Source organism: Bos grunniens, chromosome 1 (assembly GCF_055505025.1).
Source record: "Bos grunniens cultivar Pamir isolate PY7600 chromosome 1, Bosgru_T2T1.0, whole genome shotgun sequence".
Lineage (NCBI taxonomy): Eukaryota > Metazoa > Chordata > Mammalia > Artiodactyla > Bovidae > Bos > Bos grunniens.
Window position 1 is genome coordinate 130,881,975 of NC_141165.1, and position 21,048 is coordinate 130,903,022.

At 39.2% G+C, this 21,048-nt stretch overlaps 1 protein-coding gene across 11 annotated transcripts in view; it reads left to right on the forward strand.

Moving 5' to 3' along the window:
- The window catches only part of ROBO1 (roundabout guidance receptor 1), a 1,296,447-nt gene that overhangs the window by 812,538 nt on the left and 462,861 nt on the right, over positions 1-21,048 (forward strand). For 4 of the 11 annotated variants that reach the window (XM_086411303.1, XM_086411312.1, XM_086411341.1 and 1 more), the window contains exon 1: positions 15,487-19,382. The exons of the other annotated variants lie outside the window; for them this stretch is intronic. In XM_086411303.1, coding sequence (XP_086267429.1) covers positions 19,328-19,382 — 55 coding nt within the window. In that variant the 5' untranslated portion in view covers positions 15,487-19,327. Of the gene's footprint in view, positions 1-15,486; positions 19,383-21,048 lie in introns of those variants that run through there. 11 annotated transcript variants of the gene reach the window in all.

Sequence of the window (21,048 nt, forward strand, 5' to 3'; positions counted from 1 at the left end):
TTCTATTAAAAATGTAGCCCTTCCCTTGTTTTTTTTTTTTTTTTTTTCTTAGTTCCAAGTTATTTTAATGAATGCTGTCATGGACATCTTTAACTATATATGCAATGTTTCTTTAGCTTCCCAGAGCTGGAATCATTAGACCAAAAGGCATGATCATTATAAGACCCTAATATAAATAGATCCCCAGCTTTGTTTCCCCCTTTAAAGTCTGTGAGGTGTCATAAAAGAACATGGGCATGGCATCAGGCAGACCTACCTGGTTTTTGATCTACAGGCTATTCTGTGTGAATTTGGATGAGTCGTCTATCTCTCTGAATCTCATTTTCCTATGTTCTTGAATTTTAAGATGGAAATTGAATGTGTAGAATGTATATGTCTGGAAATACTCATACATATACATACATTTCCCAGGTGGCTCAGTGGTAAAGATTCCACTTGCCAACGCAGGAGATGCAGGAGATCTGTTTTGGTCCCTGAGTCAGAAAGCTCCCCCGGAGAAGGAAATGGTAACCCACTCCAGTATTTTTACCTAGAGAATCCCATGAACAGGGGAGCCTGGTGGGCTACATACAGCCCGTTGGGTCGCAAAGTGTTGGACACACAGCTCTCCATAGGATTCTCCAGGCAAGAATGCTGGAGTGGGTTGCTGTTTCCTCCTCCAGGGGATCCTCCCAACCCAGGGGTCGAACCCTAGTCTCCTGCACCGCAGGCAGGTTCTTTACTGTCTGAGTTGCCTGGCCAAACCCATATATATTTCTAGTGTTTTAATGTGACTCAAATGTGAAAAAATGTAGAGTACCTTCTTTAAAAAAAAAAAACAACTCATAATTTGGAAAGTATGAAACTTGTTTTCCATCTTACTGTTATATTTTCAAGGATGAAACATTTTTTCTCTCAGTTTGTGGAGAACCAAAGACTTCTGGTGACTTACAGACTGTGCTGAAAATGTTTTGTTTTGTTTTGTTTGGGGAAGTTTTGAGATGTGCACATATTCTGGAACAGAGGTGGTTAAGCTATAAAACACCATTTGCTCCAGAAAATTTTAAAAGGATTGACAGTTGTTTTGGCAGGGAAGCCATGGGGAAAATTATCCTCTTGATTCATAATAGACACTGGTTCTGTGGATAAAATAGGAAGGCAGAGCTCATGGAATAAAGCCTATTTCAAAGAACCATGACCCAAGTTTTATAAATGTTCCAAAGAAATACACTCATAGAAATGAAAACCAGATTATTTCTACTTATATTGTAGCTGAGAGAAACTATTGAAAATATAAAATAAATCCCAGATTCAAAAATACCAGCCAAATTTTTGAAAAAAGCAAAAGAGATTCAGTGACAACTTTGTTTTAAACTTTTTACTTAAGTATATTTTAGAAATATCAGCAAGGCCCCCTTAATAATAAAATCTACATCTTCTGCCATGGATGGTAGGTTATGCTCTAGACATGTTTTTTAACTAAATGTAATCAAGCATTAAAGAAGCATGCAGTGCTAAAATGAAACCAGGTAAATTCATAAGTCTATGCATTTTATGTTCCTTCGGGCCTTGTCACTGTTATTTTTATTAAAGAATTTATGTGTCACTATACACCAATGTTAGTTTTTCTTTAGTGAGATGTGAACAGCATATAAATAATCCTTTAAAAGAGAATGAAATGTCCAAGATGAGTCCCTTGTTTAATTAGTAAAGAAGAATTCAGATTAATCTCGTTATCTTACACACTTTTACTAAAATTATGTTGAAAATAGTGTTTAAACTAGCTAAAAAATTTTTATTTATAAAAAATACAAGCACTAATATATCATAGTTTCACTATAAAAATATTCCACAAGTGTGCCAACAATGAGAAAATTACACGTATCCTGTAGGTAAATACCCAAAATTCTTACCCAAATAATGAGTCTTGCAATTATCACTTTAAAATCATGAAGTACAGTTTTTTTTTTAAATTAATGAGTGTTTAGGGTTATATAAAATAATCAAATTATTCAGCTAATATGAAAAATAATTAAAACCCAGCAAACTTCGGGAAATCTAGGAAACATAAGGATGTTTTATAAATGCATTGTTTTATTTCCTATCACTCTTATACATTGTTTTATTATTTTGCACTGTGCACTTTTCATAGTCTTCTAAGACCCCCGCAAAGATAAAGAGCAGATGGAAAGTCTTTATTTATCAATTTCTAGCCAGCAGAGGGCAACAGAGCGTTGTATACTAAACACCCTCAGCCAATTAAAACATTTCATAGAGAGATTTTTTCCCTCTTGAACAAAGACACAAATAAAATATAAAGAGACCTACTGTGAACTTGCATTTCACCAAAATGTGGATGTGGGTGTGAGTGTATGTGTCTTGAATTTTAAATTATGTTTTGGATAATTTACCTATGGTAAATTAACAATCTAAAATTAATCCAAGGGAACATACATGAAATAAGAAATATCTTAGTAGAAGATGTTATCCAGTCTTTCAGGGGAACTTCAAAAACTACAAATTCCCAATATTTGTAATGAGGTTTCTATCGAAAAATCATGTTACCCATATCATAGGGGCAAAATAGCAAAAGAATTCTCTTTGAGTTAAAAGAATCCCTCTCATCTCATTTATGTTTTTGAAATAAATAGTTACCCAGTACTTATCCTAAGCTTCATGTTTTAAACCCAGTTTATTATATTCTTACATTAGTTATTGTTTCAAAATAATTTTATGAGGGACTAATGACATTTACCTAAAGAGTATGTGAAGATTATATATATGCAATATAAGGACACTTGACAAAAATCTAATTTAAAAACAAGTGATATTTTCTCTCAAGGTTAAATCAGTTCTGAAGGTTTTTTCCACTCCTTGCTATGTACAAGAAAGTTAATTTATTCGATACATATCACTATTATAATGTCATGAAAAATCTCTCCAGACCTCCCAGCCTTAACTGACTGATTCTTTGATTCTAGAAGCTATTGTTTCCCATCCGTAAGTCTCACCTACCCACAAATAGATAAGCATTAAAAAGCTCTTTTCATGACACCTAAATATAGACATTGAATACCTTCTTTTCATTCTCTTGACTGCATACCCTTTATAAGCCTGGCTGTATGTTTCTGAACTCATTATGAAATATTACTCTAAATAGATTTTACCATTTTGTCAGAGAAATAAAATGGAAAGGTATACATCTTTTAAAGTCTAAGTTTCCTTGGTTGATTGTGAAGTCATATTTATGTATTCTCGTAGCATTGACGAGCAGATATACTTTAAGAATATTACAGTAATAATATCTGAGAACCATTGGACCATCACATGTCAGATATACCATGGCAACTTTAATTTTATTAATAGTGTATACTCACTAAGGCTGTTCAAAAATAGGTCACCACTGATGTGCTATTAGTTAAGAATATGGTTTTCTAAGTACAACATTATTTTGAAATTAGTTATGCTAGAACTTTATTATATGTAGATGTCTTTTAAACTGTACTTATGGCTTTACAAGCAATCTTTCAAACCACAGCCCTTATATGCTTTGCTTTATTTGTTTTAAAGTTTTCAGTTTTCTCCTACTAACTGTAAACTTAATCTTGAGGCTCCCAGGACAGTGCTCTTTTTTTCCACAAGGAAATCACAACAATAATTTTCAGTTGATATTAAATATTTCCTTTCTCTATTCCAAGCACTGTGCTAAGCACTTTTTGCATATTATGTTTCAATTCTTGCAACCCTCTTGTAAGGTAAGAACAATTATTCGCTTTACTTAATACAAAAGGAAAAAGGTCTTAGACATATTAGGAGACATGACCATGGTCACCCTGTCCGTCAGTGGCAGAAATCTCCATGCATTTTAGTAACAAATACAGTGCCGTATTAGTCATTATTCTAAGTATGCACCAAACTCTATCACTATTCCTGCTCCAAACAGCAAAGTTTAAATAAACACTGTGGTGGTGGTAGTTTAGTCTCTAAGTTATGTCAGACTCTTGAGACCTCATGGGCGGTAGCCCACCAGGCTCCTCTGTCCCTGGGATTTCCCAGGCAAGAATACTGGAGTGGGTAGCCACTTCCTCCTCCAGGGAATCTTCCCAACCCAGGGATCAAACCCACATCTCTTACATCTCCCCCATTGTAGATGGATTCTTCACTGCTGAGCCACCAGAGAATAAACACTAAATGCTCTTAAATTTGACTTTGCCTCAGACATTCCTTTATCTTGTAGTTGACTGGAAGATGAATAGTATAAATATATTATATATCTATTTTTTCCTAAAGACATAAATAAAAGTATACACACTCTGGAACATATTAACATAACTTTTCCCATGTGCTCATGTCTGCACAATAAGCCCACAAATGCCTATTGCAAGCTTTGTAGCACCTAGGAGCTATCACCATGGAAGTTTTCTAATCACTTCTCTATAACTCATGTTTCATTAGTGAAAGTCACACAGTCGTGTCCAACTCATGGACTATATGAAATTCTCCAGGCCAAAATACTGGAGTGGGTAGCCTTTCTCTTCTCCAGGGGATCTTCCCAACCCAGGGATCCAACCCAGGTCTCCCGCATTGCAGGCAGATTCTTTACCAACTGAGCCACAAGGGAAGCCCAAGAATACTGGAGTAGGTAGCCTATCCCTTCTCCAGCGGATCTTCCCGACCCAGGAATTGAACCAGGTCTCCTGCATTGCAGGTGGATTCTTTACCAACTGAGTATGAGGGAAACCCTATTTTGTATAGTATAAGTCATATTTCATTAAGTCCACACCAATTCAAAGCTTTACACTTTACCTTTACTTCCAATCATCTTTCTTATTCTATTAATTCCAAGTTTATGTAGAATAAGTAACATATTATTGAAAAAAAAATGCCTCTTTATGTAAGATCTAAATTTCAATTCATCAGAAGAATGTAATTAAATTTTCTTTTTAAAGATATATAAACATTTAGTAATGCTTTGGGCTATGTTTACATAAAATTTTATAGTATTTTCCTATACAGTAAGGTTTACAGCAGAGCTTGCCTAGTAACTTAAAAACCTAACTGTACCTCATTAATAAGATACATTTCCACTAACTTATTTCATCCTTTCAAGAAAAAAAAAATTTCCCTCTAAAGGAATTCGACTGGAAAAGTGTTTCTCAGTCTTGATACCATTAATATTTTGGGCCAGATTATTCTTGGATTTGGGTGGGGAACTGTCCTGTGTAACACTGAGATGTTTAGCAGCAATCTTTGCATTTAGACACTAGATGACAGCAATGCTTTTCTGCTCCTCCGCACAGTTGTGACAACCGCAGAAGGCCCTGGACATTGCCGAGTATCCTCTGAGTCAGGAAAAGAGGACAAAAATGGCCCCAAGTGAGAACTCTGAAACAGAGAAACTCTCCTAGGAATAGCCTATTTTCCTTTCAGAATTGGAGAGATTAAGCGAGAAAAGCATGAAGGCCAGATATCTGCATTTAGACTTTCTTTGCATTCCTCTCTTAGTCTAGCTGAGTATTTCCTAAAACTTAAGATGGTGACTGCAGCCATGAAATTAAAAGATGCTTACTCCTTGGAAGGAAAGTTATGACCAACCCAGATAGCATATTCAAAAGCAGAGACATTACTTTGCCAACAAAGGTCCGGCTAGTCAAGGCTATGGTTTTTCCAGTGGTCATGTATGGATGTGAGAGTTGGACTGTGAAGAAAGCTGAGCACCGAAGAATTGATGCTTTTGAACTGCGGTGTTGGAGAAGACTCTTGAGAGTCCCTTGGACTGCAAGGAGATCCAACCAGTCCATTCTGAAGGAGATCAGTCCTGGGTGTTCTTTGGAAGGAATGATGGTAAAGCTGAAACTCCAATACTTTGGCCACCTCATGTGAAGAGTTGACTCATTGGAAAAGACTCTGATGCTGGGAGGGATTGGGGGCAGGAGGAGAAGGGGACAACAGAGGATGAGATGGCTGGATGGCATCATCGACTCGATGGATGTGAGTTTGAGTGAACTCCGGGAGTTGGTAATGGACAGGGAGGCCTGGCGTGCTGAGATTCATGGGATCACAAAGAGTCGGACATGACTGAGTAACTGAACTGAACTGAACTGAACTGAAGAATACTGTATGGAAGTGAAGCACAGAGTTGTGTTCCATGCACATACTTTGATATGAGCTATAAATATCATTGGTGAACAAGTCAGAAGTCATTACTACCGCTAGGGAGTTTATAAGTATACAGCAAGCGTAAATGATATATATATATATATATATATAAATATATATATATATATATATATTTCACAGCAATTATGTTTGGTTGGTGCTATGGAGAAACAGTCGAAGTTTCTTTAAGCATTTTACAGAGACACCTCTGAACTATTGGGGAAGATGGGAAATACAAGTTTGGGAAGGCTTTTCAGGGAAGAGACTTTCATCAGAGACTTAAAGGATGAGTATGAAGTACCCAGGGGAAATCTGGGCTAAAAGGCAAGCTCTTCAGACTGTGTTTTGCTCCCTTAATCACGTAATTTCCACCTGGAAAACACATTTAATGATGTTCTAGAATGTATAAACATGTGTAAAGAAACACCTCTATATTCACTATCACTTTTTCAAGTATTCTTCTTAGTGTTGTGAAATATTAAAGAGAAAAGATCAAAAAAAAATCTAGTATAATGAATAATCTGATTTATTAAGCTTTGCCAAGTATTCTGCATATTTCTGTCTGAGTTAAACAGAACTGACCAAAAAAAAAAAAAAAAGACAGTTATTTAAAACAGATGGATTTGCCAGATAAAGATCTGATTTTTAAGTGGTAAGATTACTGCCCTCAAGAAATGATGACATTACATCTTCAGTCAGTGAGGCATCCAATATGAGACATAATGTCTTTTCTTTAATTATTTTAACTTTATAGTTCATATTTTTGGCAGGAAAGCTAGGATAATTAAATTTTCAGGCTCCTATTGTACAATTAGTCACATGTGGAATTTAGAGGAAAATCAAGAAATAGGTGATGTTGACTGAAATAATATGATTTGGATAAAGTAGGATGCACATTACACCTCTAGGTTGATTCCTATTTAGACACTTAAGTATGATTACATTATGGTCACTGTCAATATAATTATTATAACCAAATGTTAAATAACGTGCACTGCCATTAGGAAAGACAAATGAGTAAAATAGTGAATTGGGCTTAAATTTATATTTTTCCAAAAGATAATTGCTTAGAAAAGCCTTATGTCTTGATTTATTGTCCTTGCTAAAAGAAAAACATTTACTTTTTGCTGTGAAATAAAAGACCTGTGAAATTGAAACATACTTGTGAAATACAAACTTTTCATTTTTAAATCAGTTCTAATGAAAGGAAAAGCACCCCTTGAACAAACAAAATTATCCTATTGGGAAAAAGTTAAAATTTCAGGTGTTAGGAATTGTTTAATAATAGTTATTCATTGTTGTCTATGATGCTTAACTCCTAAGGCATGTTGATTCTAAGACCATTTGCAATCTGCATGGTAACTCCAAAAACAATTGAGTCACTTAAAACATGGGGCATGTGCTGCCTCAATAAAATATCAATGATTAAAATGAAACTAATTAACAATTTAACTAGTGAGACAACATCCTAATATGATTTTTTAAAGTAGATTTCATGCACCTTAATGGCAATTGAAAATAATTTAATTATCTAACCATCAATGATTAGTTATATATATTTTAATAAAATTATATGATGGACTTTTACTTCACTCTTTTAATGAGGGTGTTGAAGAATATTTAATGACAGAAGAAATTTTATGACATAATAAGTTGAGTGAAAATGTAGGTAACATAGCAGTTTTAGAGTACTGTTCCATATTGTAAGAATAAAAGTCCATACATGAAGAGCAAACAAATGAAAAAAAAAAGAAAGGGCTATAATAAAATGTTGATTGCATATGTCATTGTATTTGAGAGTTATTGCAAATTTTATTTCTTGTATTTTCCAAATGTTCTAAAAATATATTCCTCTGATATTTTGAAGAAAAATAAATAAAATCTCATTAGAACCAATTAGCATCTGAATATAGGGATGTAAGCTATATTACTTTCAGTATGCTCTTAAATAATATTTGTGGATAATACTGACATTCTAAATTAGTAAAACAATTTTTTTTAACTTTGTAGTTAAAACATCGTAAGAAAAAAATAAAATTTAGAAATCCTTGAATGAATAGAATAATTTTTATATGATGTTTTTGTAAGGTTGTTTTACTGGCTTCAGCAAACATCTGTTTTATTTCAAAGATACTCATATGATACATAAATGCAACAGATACGTACTGTGCCAGTGAAATTCTACCTTCTAGGTATAATAAAGCAGCTTTAAAGCTGCAAGTATATCGTGATAGGAAATCGAGAAGGTGAGATTAGATCAAATCAACAAAGACTTTCAGTTAGAATAATGGAATTGGATGATTTCTTTTGGAATGTGGCCAGGATGTTAGAAAGGAGGTGATTAAACTCTTAGGAAAATGTATAATTATCCTTGTTGTTAAGACAGTAGGTTTACATTTCATGTTAATTTTCAACAGCAGTTTGTTTCTCAGAGACAATTGTAGGATATGGCTTTAGTATTTATTTGTAAGAATGAGCACCTCATATTTAGAATCCTAGTTCTCACAGGCCAGTCGTATTAAATACTAAGTCCTGAATTGAACTTTTCAATGAGAAGTCATTTTTCCATAAAAGAAACATACTATATAGGCTGTAAAACAAATAACTTAAAACTTTCAGTATGGTATGAAAGTGAAAGTGAAAGTAGTGTCTGACTCTTTGTGACCCCACGGACTATAAAGAGGGGAATTCTCCAGGCCAGAATACTGGAGTGGGGTAGCCTTTCCCTTTTCCAGGGGATCTTCCCAACCCAAGGATTGATCCCAGGTCTCCCGTTTTGCTGGCGGATTTTTTACCAGCTGAGCCACAGGGGAAGCCCAAGAATACTGGAGTAGGCAGTCTGTCCCTTCTCCAGCAGATCTTCTCCACCCAGAAATCGAACCCTGGTCTCCTGCATTGCAGGCAGATTCTTTACCAACTGAGCTATTAGGGAAGCCCCTATAATACTACAGTTTAATAGTATTATTATTTATGATTAACTTGGATACTTTTTTTCACGAGTTATTATAGTATTAAACATTTAGGCCTACTTTTTATTTACTATCTCAGAAAGTTACCTGTAAATAGGGAACTATAATAGAATTTTAAAATGTATTTCAAGTCAACATAATGCACTTTTAATGCACTGATTAAAATAACTGTTAGAATCTAGGTAAAATACTATTCAGGGTAAACAAAGCAGCAGGTGGGACTAAACATAATGAATGTACAAAATGAGACATAAATCCTAACATATGTACCTCGATCCTCTAAATATTTCTTGAATGGGTTTTTTAAGAAGCAGGGAAAAACCAAAAACATTGAACAGTTTTGTACAACACATCTGCAGAATTAAACATAATGTAAATTACTTACAAAATAGTTTGTGTTCAAATTGTAAGCCTATAGAGTGCAACATTCAGCTGCACAGCTGTTAACTATGATGCCAATTTAAGAGAATTTTAATTCATGATTCGAATAGTATACACTTGGTTCCAGATATATTTGGAAGTCAAAAACCAAAAGACAGCAACTTTTGTGGTAAGATATTAATGCATATCCATCTTTATGTCTTTCAATATATTCTGAACAAGTTAACAAACTTGTAGTGTGTATTTTTCCATGCCTTCTCCTTAAAGAGAAACATAAAAACCCTTTGAACACTTTCAGATCAGATCAGTCGCTCAGTCGTGTCTGACTCTTTGCGACCCCATGAATCGCAGCACGCCAGGCCTCCCTGTCCGGCACCAACTCCCGGAGTTCACTGAGACTCATGTCCATCGAGTCAGTGATGCCATCCAGCCATCTCATCCTCTGTTGTCCCCTTCTCCTCTTGCCCCCAATCCCTCCCAGCATCAGAGTCTTTTCCAATGAGTCAACTCTTCGCATGAGGTGGCCAAAGTACTGGAGTTTCAGCTTTAACATCATTCCTTCCAAAGAAATCCCAGGGCTGATCTCCTTCAGAATGGACTCGTTGGATCTCCTTACAGTCCAAGGGACTCTCAAGAGTCTTCTCCAACACCACAGTTCAAAAGCATCAATTCTTTGGCACTCAGCCTTCTTCACAGTCCAACTGTCACATCCATACATGACCACTGGAAAAACCATAGCCTTGACTAGCTGGACCTTTGCTGGCAAAGTAATGTCTCTGCTTTTGAATATGCTATCAAGGTTGGTCATAACTTTCCTTCCAAGGAGCAAGTGTCTTTTAATTTCATGGCTGCAGTCACCATCTATAGTGATTTTGGAGCCCAGAAAAATAAAGTCTGACACTGTTTCCACTGTTTCCCCATCTATTTCCTATGAAGTGATGGGACTGGATGCCATGATCTTCGTTTTCTGAATGTTGAGCTTTAAGCCAACTTTTTCACTCTCTACTTTCACTTTCATCAAGAGGCTTTTGAGTTCCTCTTCACTTTCTGCCATAAGGGTGGTGTTATCTGCATATCTGAGGTTATTGATTTAGAAATAAAATAAAATTTAAACACCTAAATTCCATATAGAAGCAGAAGTAATATAGATGTGCATGTCACTCAGTTTTTTATTCCAGAATGAAAGTAGATCTTTAATTGAACAAAACAAAATTTACACATCAATGGCTTCCTCAAGCTGGAACCAAATCCATAGAAAAAATATTAAACAGCAATTTTTATTAGTATTTCACAATCTAGCATGGGGATAAGATCCAGGGAGCCAAAGTTCAAATCTGTGTTTAGTCTCATGTTAGTTAAATGTTCAACATCTTCTCATGTATAAAATAGGTAGTAATTGATCTACTAATACACTTTTGAGAATTTAAATGAATTAGAATACATAAAATTCTTAGAACAGTACCTCTAGCACATCATATTAGGTAAATGTTGGCTGTTGTTAGTTTTATTCTATTAGGAAATGGGGATTTTAAAAAGTTATGGTTCTTATATTCCTGAAGATATGTAAAACTCTATATATAATATAGGAGTAATATAATATGAATTGTATTATACCACATCTAGTGATAGACAGTATTCTAAATCTAGAGAATCTTGACCAAGAATTTTTGATTAACCTATTCTGGTGGAAAGAAATCTCCAGTGATTTAGAGGGCTGGGTTCTAGTTTTGAGTAAAGCACTAACTAAAGGTGTAATTTGGGGAAAGTCAGTTCCTTTGAACTTTAGGTTTCTCATTTATGAAAATTTAATCGTGAAGGTCACTTCCAGTTTGAATGTTATATACTTTAAACTCAGATTCCAATCTCTTTGTTTTCAAATAACCTGACCCAAATCAGCATGTGCCGACTTGTCAGAACCTTGACTTTCAAGTCGCTGAAGTCCACTGAGAAACATCAACTCAGTCTCTCACCTTCATGTTAGTTCTCTGTTAGTTGAAGTGGATAAATGATTGAACCATATATATCTGAGAAAATATACTTTAGAACTACAGAAATAGGTTTAAGGAAGCATTTTTCCAAAAATTATATTAAGAAACAATGAAACAAGACTCATTCATTCATGTAGTCGTTCAACAAACATCTGAGTGCTGACAAGTTACCAGAGAGTGTTTGGGATGCTGGGAATAAAAATCTCTGACCTCATAGAACATTCTAAGAGGAGTGAGTCAGTCAATAAAAATAAATAAGGACATATGTAGTGTCTTAGATGGGGATAAGTGCTCTGGAGGAAACAAAACAAAACAGAAAAACAAAGCATGAAAAGGTATCACATAAAAATGTACTTTTATAATTGGTGGTCAGAAAAAGCCTCTCTGAGAAGGTGTGATTTTATGAAAACCTGAGAGAGGAAAGATCGTAGGTTTGCTGATGTGTGGAGCCAAGTGTTCCAGCCAGAGCAAGTGCAAAATCTCTCATGCTGGTGGTTGCCTGATAACATTCTAGGAATAGTTTAGACACTGTTGTGGTGAAGCAAAGTGAGCAGGGGCAAGTACATGGGGAAGGAGATGCTGTCAGGACATTGGGAGAGCAGCTCTTGTGAAGCCTTGTAGGTTTCTGAAAAGAGTAGGCTGTCACTTTAGGTGAGATGTATTTGAAGCTTGTATTTGAACCAGCTTGGTTTGAACCAAAGTGCCTTTTCCCCTCCCCCATGCATTTTGGTTCAAAACAAAATGGGTTCAAATATAAGGTCCATGGCTTCTGGGCCTTAGAACTTCAAGTTAATGATTTATTCTTTCATCCCTGTTTCTAAATTAGGATGATAATACTACTTCACGTGATCATGGTGAGCATTAGATCAGATAACATTTGTAAAGTGCCCCAAATGTTGCTCTCAGTCAATGCTACTTCCCAGTGTCCTCTCCTTTATCTGAAAAAAACTTACTGTCTGTTAATATTAAAGGATTAAACCCTAATGAGACCCATTTTGCTAATAGTTAGGGTCCCAGGTTCCATCAGAAGGACTTAGCAATACAGCATCTTGTTGTTTAGTTGCTAAGTCATGTTTGACTCTTTTGTGACCTCATGGATTGTAGCCCACCAGGCTTCTCTGTCCATGGGATTTTCCAGGCAAGAATACTGGAGTGGGTGTCCATTTCCTACTCTAGGGGATCTTGCTGACCCAGGGATCAAACTCATATCTCCTACATCTCCTGCATTAGCAGAACAGATTCTTTATCACTGAGACACCAGGAAAGTCCAATAGATCATCTAGTTGTAGATTATCTACAATGTCTCCAAGATGCTAAGATGCAGAAAGGCAAGCACAGTCACAGTAACTCCATAGTGAACTCCAGTATATCAGAGTTTATGTTTTTAAATGAGACTTAGAGACCCTTAGTGACACTGGAGCACGTGATTAGGTGAAGCCTAAGGAGTTCTATTCCACATTTTCCTAGATTGAAAACCCTGACAGTGCCTTAAGTCTTTCACTAAGTGAAGACAGGTAAACCATGAAATCTCTTCTGCCTATGTTTCCTGGTTTGGAGCCTCCCCTGGTGGCTCAGGTGGTAAAGAATCTGCCTGCAGGAGATCTGGGTTGCATCCCTGGGTTGGGAAGATCCTCTGGAGAGGGAATGACTACCCACTCCAGTATTCTTGCCTGGAAAATCCCATGGTCAGAGTCTATAGGGTTGCAAAGAGTCAGATACAACTGAGAAACTAGCACTTGAACTATTCCCCCCCTCCCCTCCACTAAATCTCTAAATAAGTGAAGACAGGTAACCCAGGGAATCTCTTATCCCTATGGTTCCTGGTTATGGGCCTATAATTACCCATTCTAAATAGCAAAGAAGTAAACAAACAAAAATAATGCCATTAAAATGTGCCCTACGCACATTTAAAAGAAAACATTCTGGTAATTTTATGCTCTTTCATGAACAAGAATAAAGTTATACATATTTAAAAATTCTACCTTGTATCCTCTTTTCCTTTCTTTCTCTTTTCTTTCTTTCCCCTTCCTCCCTTTCTTTTCTTTCTCTTTCATTATTCTAATCCTAAATTATTTATTTTTTCCTTGAACTACTATTGCATATAAAATCTATACCCAACTCTATGTGATTTATTACATGTGACTTGTTGATATCACATATGGCACTTAGAATCAGTAAGTATTGAGCACTTAAAAAAATAGGGTTTTCTGTAGGTAACTATCATAAGTTGTTTAGTGGGGAAAACTGAAGCTTTTAATTTCCAGGAGTGGGGGATTAGAGACGTTACTACAAGAGCAGCATGGCCTATACTGAGCAATGTTTATTACAGAGACAGGGCGTTTCAAAATATGGTAGATGTTCCAACAGATATGTGTCTATTCTCCTTTATTGGGGTTATTTTAGGTTACTTTCTTAAATGGGACTTCTGTTATATATCCAAACTTAGACTGAATCCAAATATTCAGATATTAAATTATTAAAATATTCAGTGTAGTTCATCAGTTTATATACTAGAAACAGCACAGATTATTTGGCAATTTTGTATAAAAGTTGCTCATGTAGCTGTGGTACTCTGAGAGGTTGTGCAGCCTGGCCTTGGTAAGTATCAGGCTGCTTCTCATCAGAATTCAGGCTTCATCTGGTTTCTGGCTTCCTGGTAAGGTGGAAGAGAGAGAAATGTTGTGGTTTGTATTTCCCTTAAGAATTCAACTGGGCTCCTCCTGATTTGGGTAACTGATATCTGAAATCTCTACAAAGATCCTGGGAGTTTTGTTATTTCCTGAGTTCCTATAACTACCCCTGTGAAAGATGAAATCAGATCAGACTGACTCAGTATTTCTTTACTGCTCTAGAATGTTGAATGTCAAGGAAGCTCCTATTTACAGAACTGTGTCTCTCAGTCGTGTCTGACCCAGTCCATTCTACAGTCCATGGACTGTAGCCTGCCAGGCTCCTCTGTCCATGGGGATTCTCCAGGCAAGAATACTAGAGTGGTTAGCCTATTCCTTCTCCAGGGGATCTTCCCGACCCAGGAATCGAACCAGGGTCTCCTGCATTGCAGGTGGATTCTTTACCAGCTGAGCTGCCAGGGAAGCCTTCATTTAAAAAGACTACTAGAACGTATTACTTTCAGGCTTTCCTTGAAATTCTTATTTTAGAGAGCTTGAATTTCATAAGCTTCAAATGATCAGAATTCTCTAAATGGAACCTGAGAATCCACCACTCCTTTAGAGCATGGTGATCAGAATAGAGCTTCTGAGTACAAATTACAACATGTTCTTCTTACCCTGATCTTTGTTTCCCAACCAATCAGCCTGGAATGAGTCAGGGTTCTATTCTATGTATCAGAGCTGCCTGAAGACCTGCCATTTGTGGGCACCATGTCCATGTGTACACACACATTTGCACACATAGTCATATAGACACAATGATTATTTCATGCATTGTCCTAGTAACTTAATGTGCAGGAGTAGAAATGGGAAGGTGACAAGTTACTATGATTCATCCACCTCCAGGAATGTACAGAGCTGTCATTTATCCCAGAGACACTAGTTTTTATTCTTCCTATAGGTTCCACTCTGGAGTCTGTGTAGCTCCCTGTGTAAGAGCTTTGAGAGCCTGAGGAATAGGTTTCTCTTTGAATCTTGCCTCTTCAGAGCCCTTTAATGTTTCCTGCATGTAGATGATGTTCACTATGTTTGTTCGTGTGAGTAAGTGAGGGAGTGAAAGAAGTTATGAAAGTTCTCAGGTACAATTAGTTTGACTTGTTACAGAGTCTTTATACCTTCTGAATACAAATTCTTATCTTCAGGTACCACCTTTACTGATACAATTGACAGAAAAGTACACTTTGGATAAGGCAGGGAAAGCAGAGAGGATCAGCATATATAAGCTGGTGATGAGGACCCTCATGGTGGTGGGGGCGGGGGGATGGGCAGCTGGCCGAAAGTTAGCTCCCACAGGATTCTTTCTGCTGACTCCCCCAAGTAGTATAGCCTCTAGGAGTAGCAAAGAGGAGCCTGGTGGTGGGTGGGAGGATGTTGTTGCTAACTGAAGTTGAGAAATAAAAGGATAAATGGGAGTATTAATATGGTTTCCTTTTAATGACAATGAGATAAATGGTAAAGGAAAATTTGAAAACCTTAGCAAATTTCTGGAGACCAGGAGACTCACCTTGGGAAGACAATACAAGTGTGGGATTCTTGTGGGATCCAAGTGGGATTCTTGTGGGAAATAATACATGTGGGATCCTTACACATATTCTACTTTACATTTAAAAGCATACATCCTTTACTAAATTCAAATCTTTATTTAAAAATGCACTCAGATACTATGAGGATTTGAAGAATTTCTCTCCCTCTCTCTCTTTCTCAAGTACCATGCTTTAGGTCATTTATTTTCTATTACTAGGTAAGCTTATCTTAAAAGCAGGTTTTAGCCCAAGGGGAGAAAGAAAAGACATATTCTATGTTTCTCACTAAGTATCCTTTCACAAAGCCTGAATCAATGTATGTTTTTCAGCATTTACTGCACATTCTTGTTTTTTTTTTTTTTTTGTTTTTTTTTTTATTGCTGGAAAGGTTTTGGCTAGAGTCTTTGAATTCTTATCTCCAGCCTGTTTACTGAATTTTCAGTCAGCTTTCTCAGGATTAAACTATCTTTCACTTTCAGAGATAGGTGCTGTGAACCAGAGTTTCTTTGTACAAAATCCTGCTCCAAGGTCATTGGTTGTACCATCAGCAACTAAAATGAATGTATGATTCACTTTTAAAACTGTATCTTTTGTTAGGTAATGCATGTGCTCACTTTAAAAAATGTACAACAGTATTTAGAAAAGCATATATCCATTCCCATCTCTCCATCTATCATGCTTTCTCTTTCCCAGAGTCAGCCACTGAAAGCAGATTCTGGTATTTCCTGATAGATGACAAATAAGCATCTTGAACTTCTTACAAGTAACTTGGCACATAATAATTTATTGAGAAGTATAACAGTGGTAAAGAACCCGCCTGCCAATGCAGGAGACATAAGAGACATGGATTCCATCCTGAGTCGGAAAAATCCCCTGGAGAAGGGCATGGCAACCCATTCCAGTATTCTTGCCTGGAGAATCCCATAGACAGAGGAGCCTGGCAGGCTACGGTCCATAGGGTCACAAAGAGTTGGACGTGCCTGAAGCGACTTAGCACGCACACGCACATAACAGCCCTCAATACCAATGCTGTTGTTGTTGTTCAGTTGCTAAACCCTGTCGGACTCTTTGTGACCCCGTGGACTATGCCAGGCACCCCTGCCCTTCACTATCTCAGGGAGTTTGGTCAAACTCGTGTTCATTGAGTCAATGATGCCATCCAACCATCTAACCCTCTGCCGCCTTCTTCTCTTTTGCCCTCAATCTTTCCCAGCATCAGGGTCTTTTCCAATGAGTTGTCTCTTTGCATCAGATGGCCAAAGTGTTGGTACCAGTATCTACCATTTATTGGGCACTCACTATGTCTTTGGAGAAGGACATGGCAATCCCCTCCAGTATTCTTGTGTGGAGAATCCCATGGACAGAGAAGCCTCGTGGCTACAGTCCATAAGGTCGCAAAGAGTTGGACACCACCGAAGCGACTTAGCACCCAGGCAACTTCCCTTGTGGCTCAGCTGATAAAGAATCTACCTGTGATGGGGAGACCTGGGTTCGATTCCTGGGTTGGGAGGAGGATCCCCTGGAGAAGGGAGAGGCTGCCCACTGCAGTATTCTGGCCTGGAGAATTCAGTCCATGGGGTCACAAAGAGTTGGACACCACTGAGTGACTTTCACTTCACTTCACTTCACACCATGTCTTGGGTGGTTTTTGTATAGTGCGTTTTTTAAAAGAAAGGAAGAAAAATGAATGAGTGAATGAATGAATGCAATAACATCCATCAAATGTGATAGTTTTGTTTTGCTTTCGATTTGTGAATATCTCAAGAGTTTCTGTTTCAGAAGGGAAAACGGAGATCTGGTCTGGTAACAGAGATAATAGCTGGTTGGTTGGTATTTTAGGGCGAGGTGCATGGGATGTTAAAGCCCACACCTTTTGGTTTTGAAACACAGAATGGGTTCTCCTATAAGCACAAACTCCAGAGTAGTCAAGGATGTTTTTTGCATATTTCCTCTTCCTTAGTTACCTCCCCATGGTTAGCATTCTGATACTGAGAGTCAATAAAGTTGAAGGAGAGGTATTTGGTTACAAAAAAAAAAAAAAGTCCCCAGGACCCACCCCTGCGCCCCTCAAGGAGGTGGGTAGTCTTTCTACAAAAGCCTCAACAACCACAGTGTAAAATAAACTGATTTTTGTAATACAGTGACCATCTCCTGATACATTTTACGTAGTTATTTCCCTGCTTCCTATCCCAAAGGTTCGTTTGCCCATATTTGATTTTTTTTCTTTCTTTCTTTTTTTTTTTTCTGTTTTAATGGGAATAGGGAAGGGTGAAGATAGAGTTATCTGAGAGTTCATCCAACTCCTGGAAGCGGTAGGGAAGAGGTTAAGCTGGACCGGAGGATTTTTGAAGTCTTTGGCTGGGAGGTTCCATTTGGAGAAAGGTGCAGGGGAGCCAGGGGTGGCAAGAGAAACAAGGCAAGTTCCCATTCGCTCGGATTTGTGATCCTGAGCAATTTGATTTCTCACCTGAGGGCGCAGTCGGGCACCCTGGCTCGTGGATGGAAATATTAACAAGCAGAACTTGCCAGGGAGGCGTCTGGAGAGTGTAACCTGACGCATGGAAAGGACCGCGCGGCCCCTTTAAGTGTTCTGGGGCCGGGAAAGAGAGGGAGGAAACTGGGAGCCGCGGGGAAGGTGGGGGAAACCCACAAACGACCGAGCCAGAGAAGGGGCAGCGTGAGAGCAGAAACTTCAGACGCTGCTGATCCCGGCGGAGCTCGGGTGAGCCGCAGCGGCCGTCACTCCCACCCGCAGCGGCACGCTCCTCGCCCCTCTCCGCTACCCCGGGGAGGTCCGGGAGCTGCCTCCCTGCCGCTACCACAAGCCTGGGCTGCGGGCAGCCGCCGCTTGGAACTTTGGGCTCCAGCGTCCCAGCCGCGGAGAGTTTGGGGTGCTTTGCGCACACGCCCCAACGGCGAGGGGTCTGAGGGATGGTGAGCGCAGCTCTGGGCTGAGAGCGCCCGGGAGGCGTGAGTGTGTCCGCGGACCGGCTGCAGTCCTTAGTGCCCTCCGCATCCCCCAAGTGATGGGAACAAGGGCCCGCCCAGGGAACCGCTGTCGCCGCACCGCCCCCTTGCTCGCCCCCAGCGCGCGGAGTCACCCAGGCACACCCCCGGCACCCTGTGCCTGCTCTCCAGAAGTGCTGCCGCTGCCTTTGCCGCCGGCGCGGGTGGCCAGCTGTTGACTGGGCTCGCCGATAGACGGAGAAGCACTTTTCGGCTCGCCCTAATCCGTTCTCACACCCCAACTTTGCCGCCGCGCCGGCCCTCGCCGCGGCGCTCGGGCGCACAGTGTGGGGGCGCACACCGGGAGGCTTGGAGAGATCGAGGAGGAAGGAAACCGTACAACTGCTCTTCTGCTTCGGCTCTTTGTTGTTCGCTTTGGATGGTCCTTGGAAGTGGCCGAGCCGCCTCGGAAACCCTGGCGCCAGAGAAGGCAAACCTTGGAATCCTTAGTCTGCAAAGGGCTCTGAGATATTGACAAGCGTCCGGAAAGGTGGACCAGTAATTGCCCTGAAAACTCCTGGCGGATTGACCCACGTTGCTTATATTAAGCCTTTGTGTGTAGTGTGTGTGGTGTGTGGCTTCATAAATTTGGGGACCTCATTTTTACTCCCTCCTCTTGGCATGAGACTGTATGCAGGATCCACCCGAGGACAATGATCGCGGAGCCTGCTCACTTTTACCTCTTTGGATTAATATGTCTCTGTTCAGGTAACCCCGCGTCGTCTTTCTTCACCCTTCATTCCCCCCTTGCACGCCTCCTCTCCACTTTTCCGAATCAACCCCGAACGGAATTTTGGCGACCTCTGCTTCCTTCCAAGGCCGGAGGGGCCCGACCCCTGGCAGGAGTTTTAGACGAAAGGGTTCTTAGATGGTACTTTGTGCTGTCCTTATTCCCCCATCCCCCAGGACCCTCCAAGCCTTTTCGCAGACCTAGGCCTTTTGCCAAGTTCGAGGCACGCCCAGATCTCTCCGGGCAAACGCACGTCTGAGCGCGGGGTGGAAGAGGCAGCGGGTGGCGGTGAGCCTGGGCCCTGAGGATGAGCCAAAGTCAGTCCGTTGGCTCGGCCGCGTCCCTGGGGAAGGGAGCTGTGCGCCCAGGGAGCGGCAGCCCAGAAACCCGTCAGGATTCCTGAACCTGGTCGTGCTATTTGCCCCTCCTCTTCCGAGCAAACGGGTTATTAGTAGTTGTTTTATGTAACCAAAGTCTGTAATTAAATTCGATGCTGAAGAAACTTCAGGAAATAACTCCTTCTTACGGTAGGATATAAACTAGCCACTCTGGCTGGCTGAGTTTAGAAGGGAAACAGGCGATTGCAAGTATCAGAAAGGGAACACTTAGTTGCCTGGGAATATTCATTGGCAAGGGAAAACCGAAGGCTGGATTTAGGATTTGGGGGATTCATTATGTAGTATGGAAACTCTTCATGTGAACCGTTGGAAGGATGCTGCAGTGGGGTACGTCTGACCTTAAGAGTGTACAATGCATCTACACTTACCAATAGTTTTCTGACACTCCCTAAGAAACTTTTAGTATGGGGGAACAGAGCCACGACTCAACTTTTCTTTCTTTCTTTTTGGTAGATTCTGGTTTCAATCAAGGATCCAATTTCAGGCCTTAAAACACACCACACACACACTCACACTGCACCACACACACACACACACACACACACACACACACACACGCACTGCACCTCAGGGAATTTTTTATAGTCCTGTACTGAGCTTCAAGTTGCATCAAGGCCTGTAGGTTAGAGTAACTCAGTTTCCGTGATTATGAAACAGTTTTGAAAGGTTAGTTTGAGATTTTTGTGGTCTATGGCTATAGTTTATATTTTGAAGAAGGCTTTTACATAAGGAAATATGTAAAAGAAAAACATACATCAGCCAAATGATAGCGAATAAACCCTTAAAATAGTTTCAGCCCACGAGATATGCTTTCTGACTAAAAGGAACCTTTGCAATGAAACTAAATGAGGAATTCATTAAATTGTTACTCCGTTGAAGAAAACAGAAAACTGAAGTTTTCATATATGTCACGGTGGAAGATGAATAGATGAAACCAACTCTTTGGGGCCACCTCTTCTTACTTCAGTTTCCCCTTTCTCTACTGTAGTTTTGGGTTTTTTTTTTTTTTCTTCTTCTTAGTTTGCAGGTCTGAATGATTGAAAAGTTCCCCACCCTCACGACCTGGCGAGGATGCAAATCAGAAACATTCAGATCTGATCTCTCTATTTGTCTGTGTTTGCTGCGTCTCCCACTAGTAATTTACAGCTTCAGATACCTTTGAGGTTTTTGTTGATTCACCTTCTCAGTTAAAGTTTATTCACGTGTGTAAAGTGAAGTGTCAGTGTGATAAATGACTGGAGAGCCA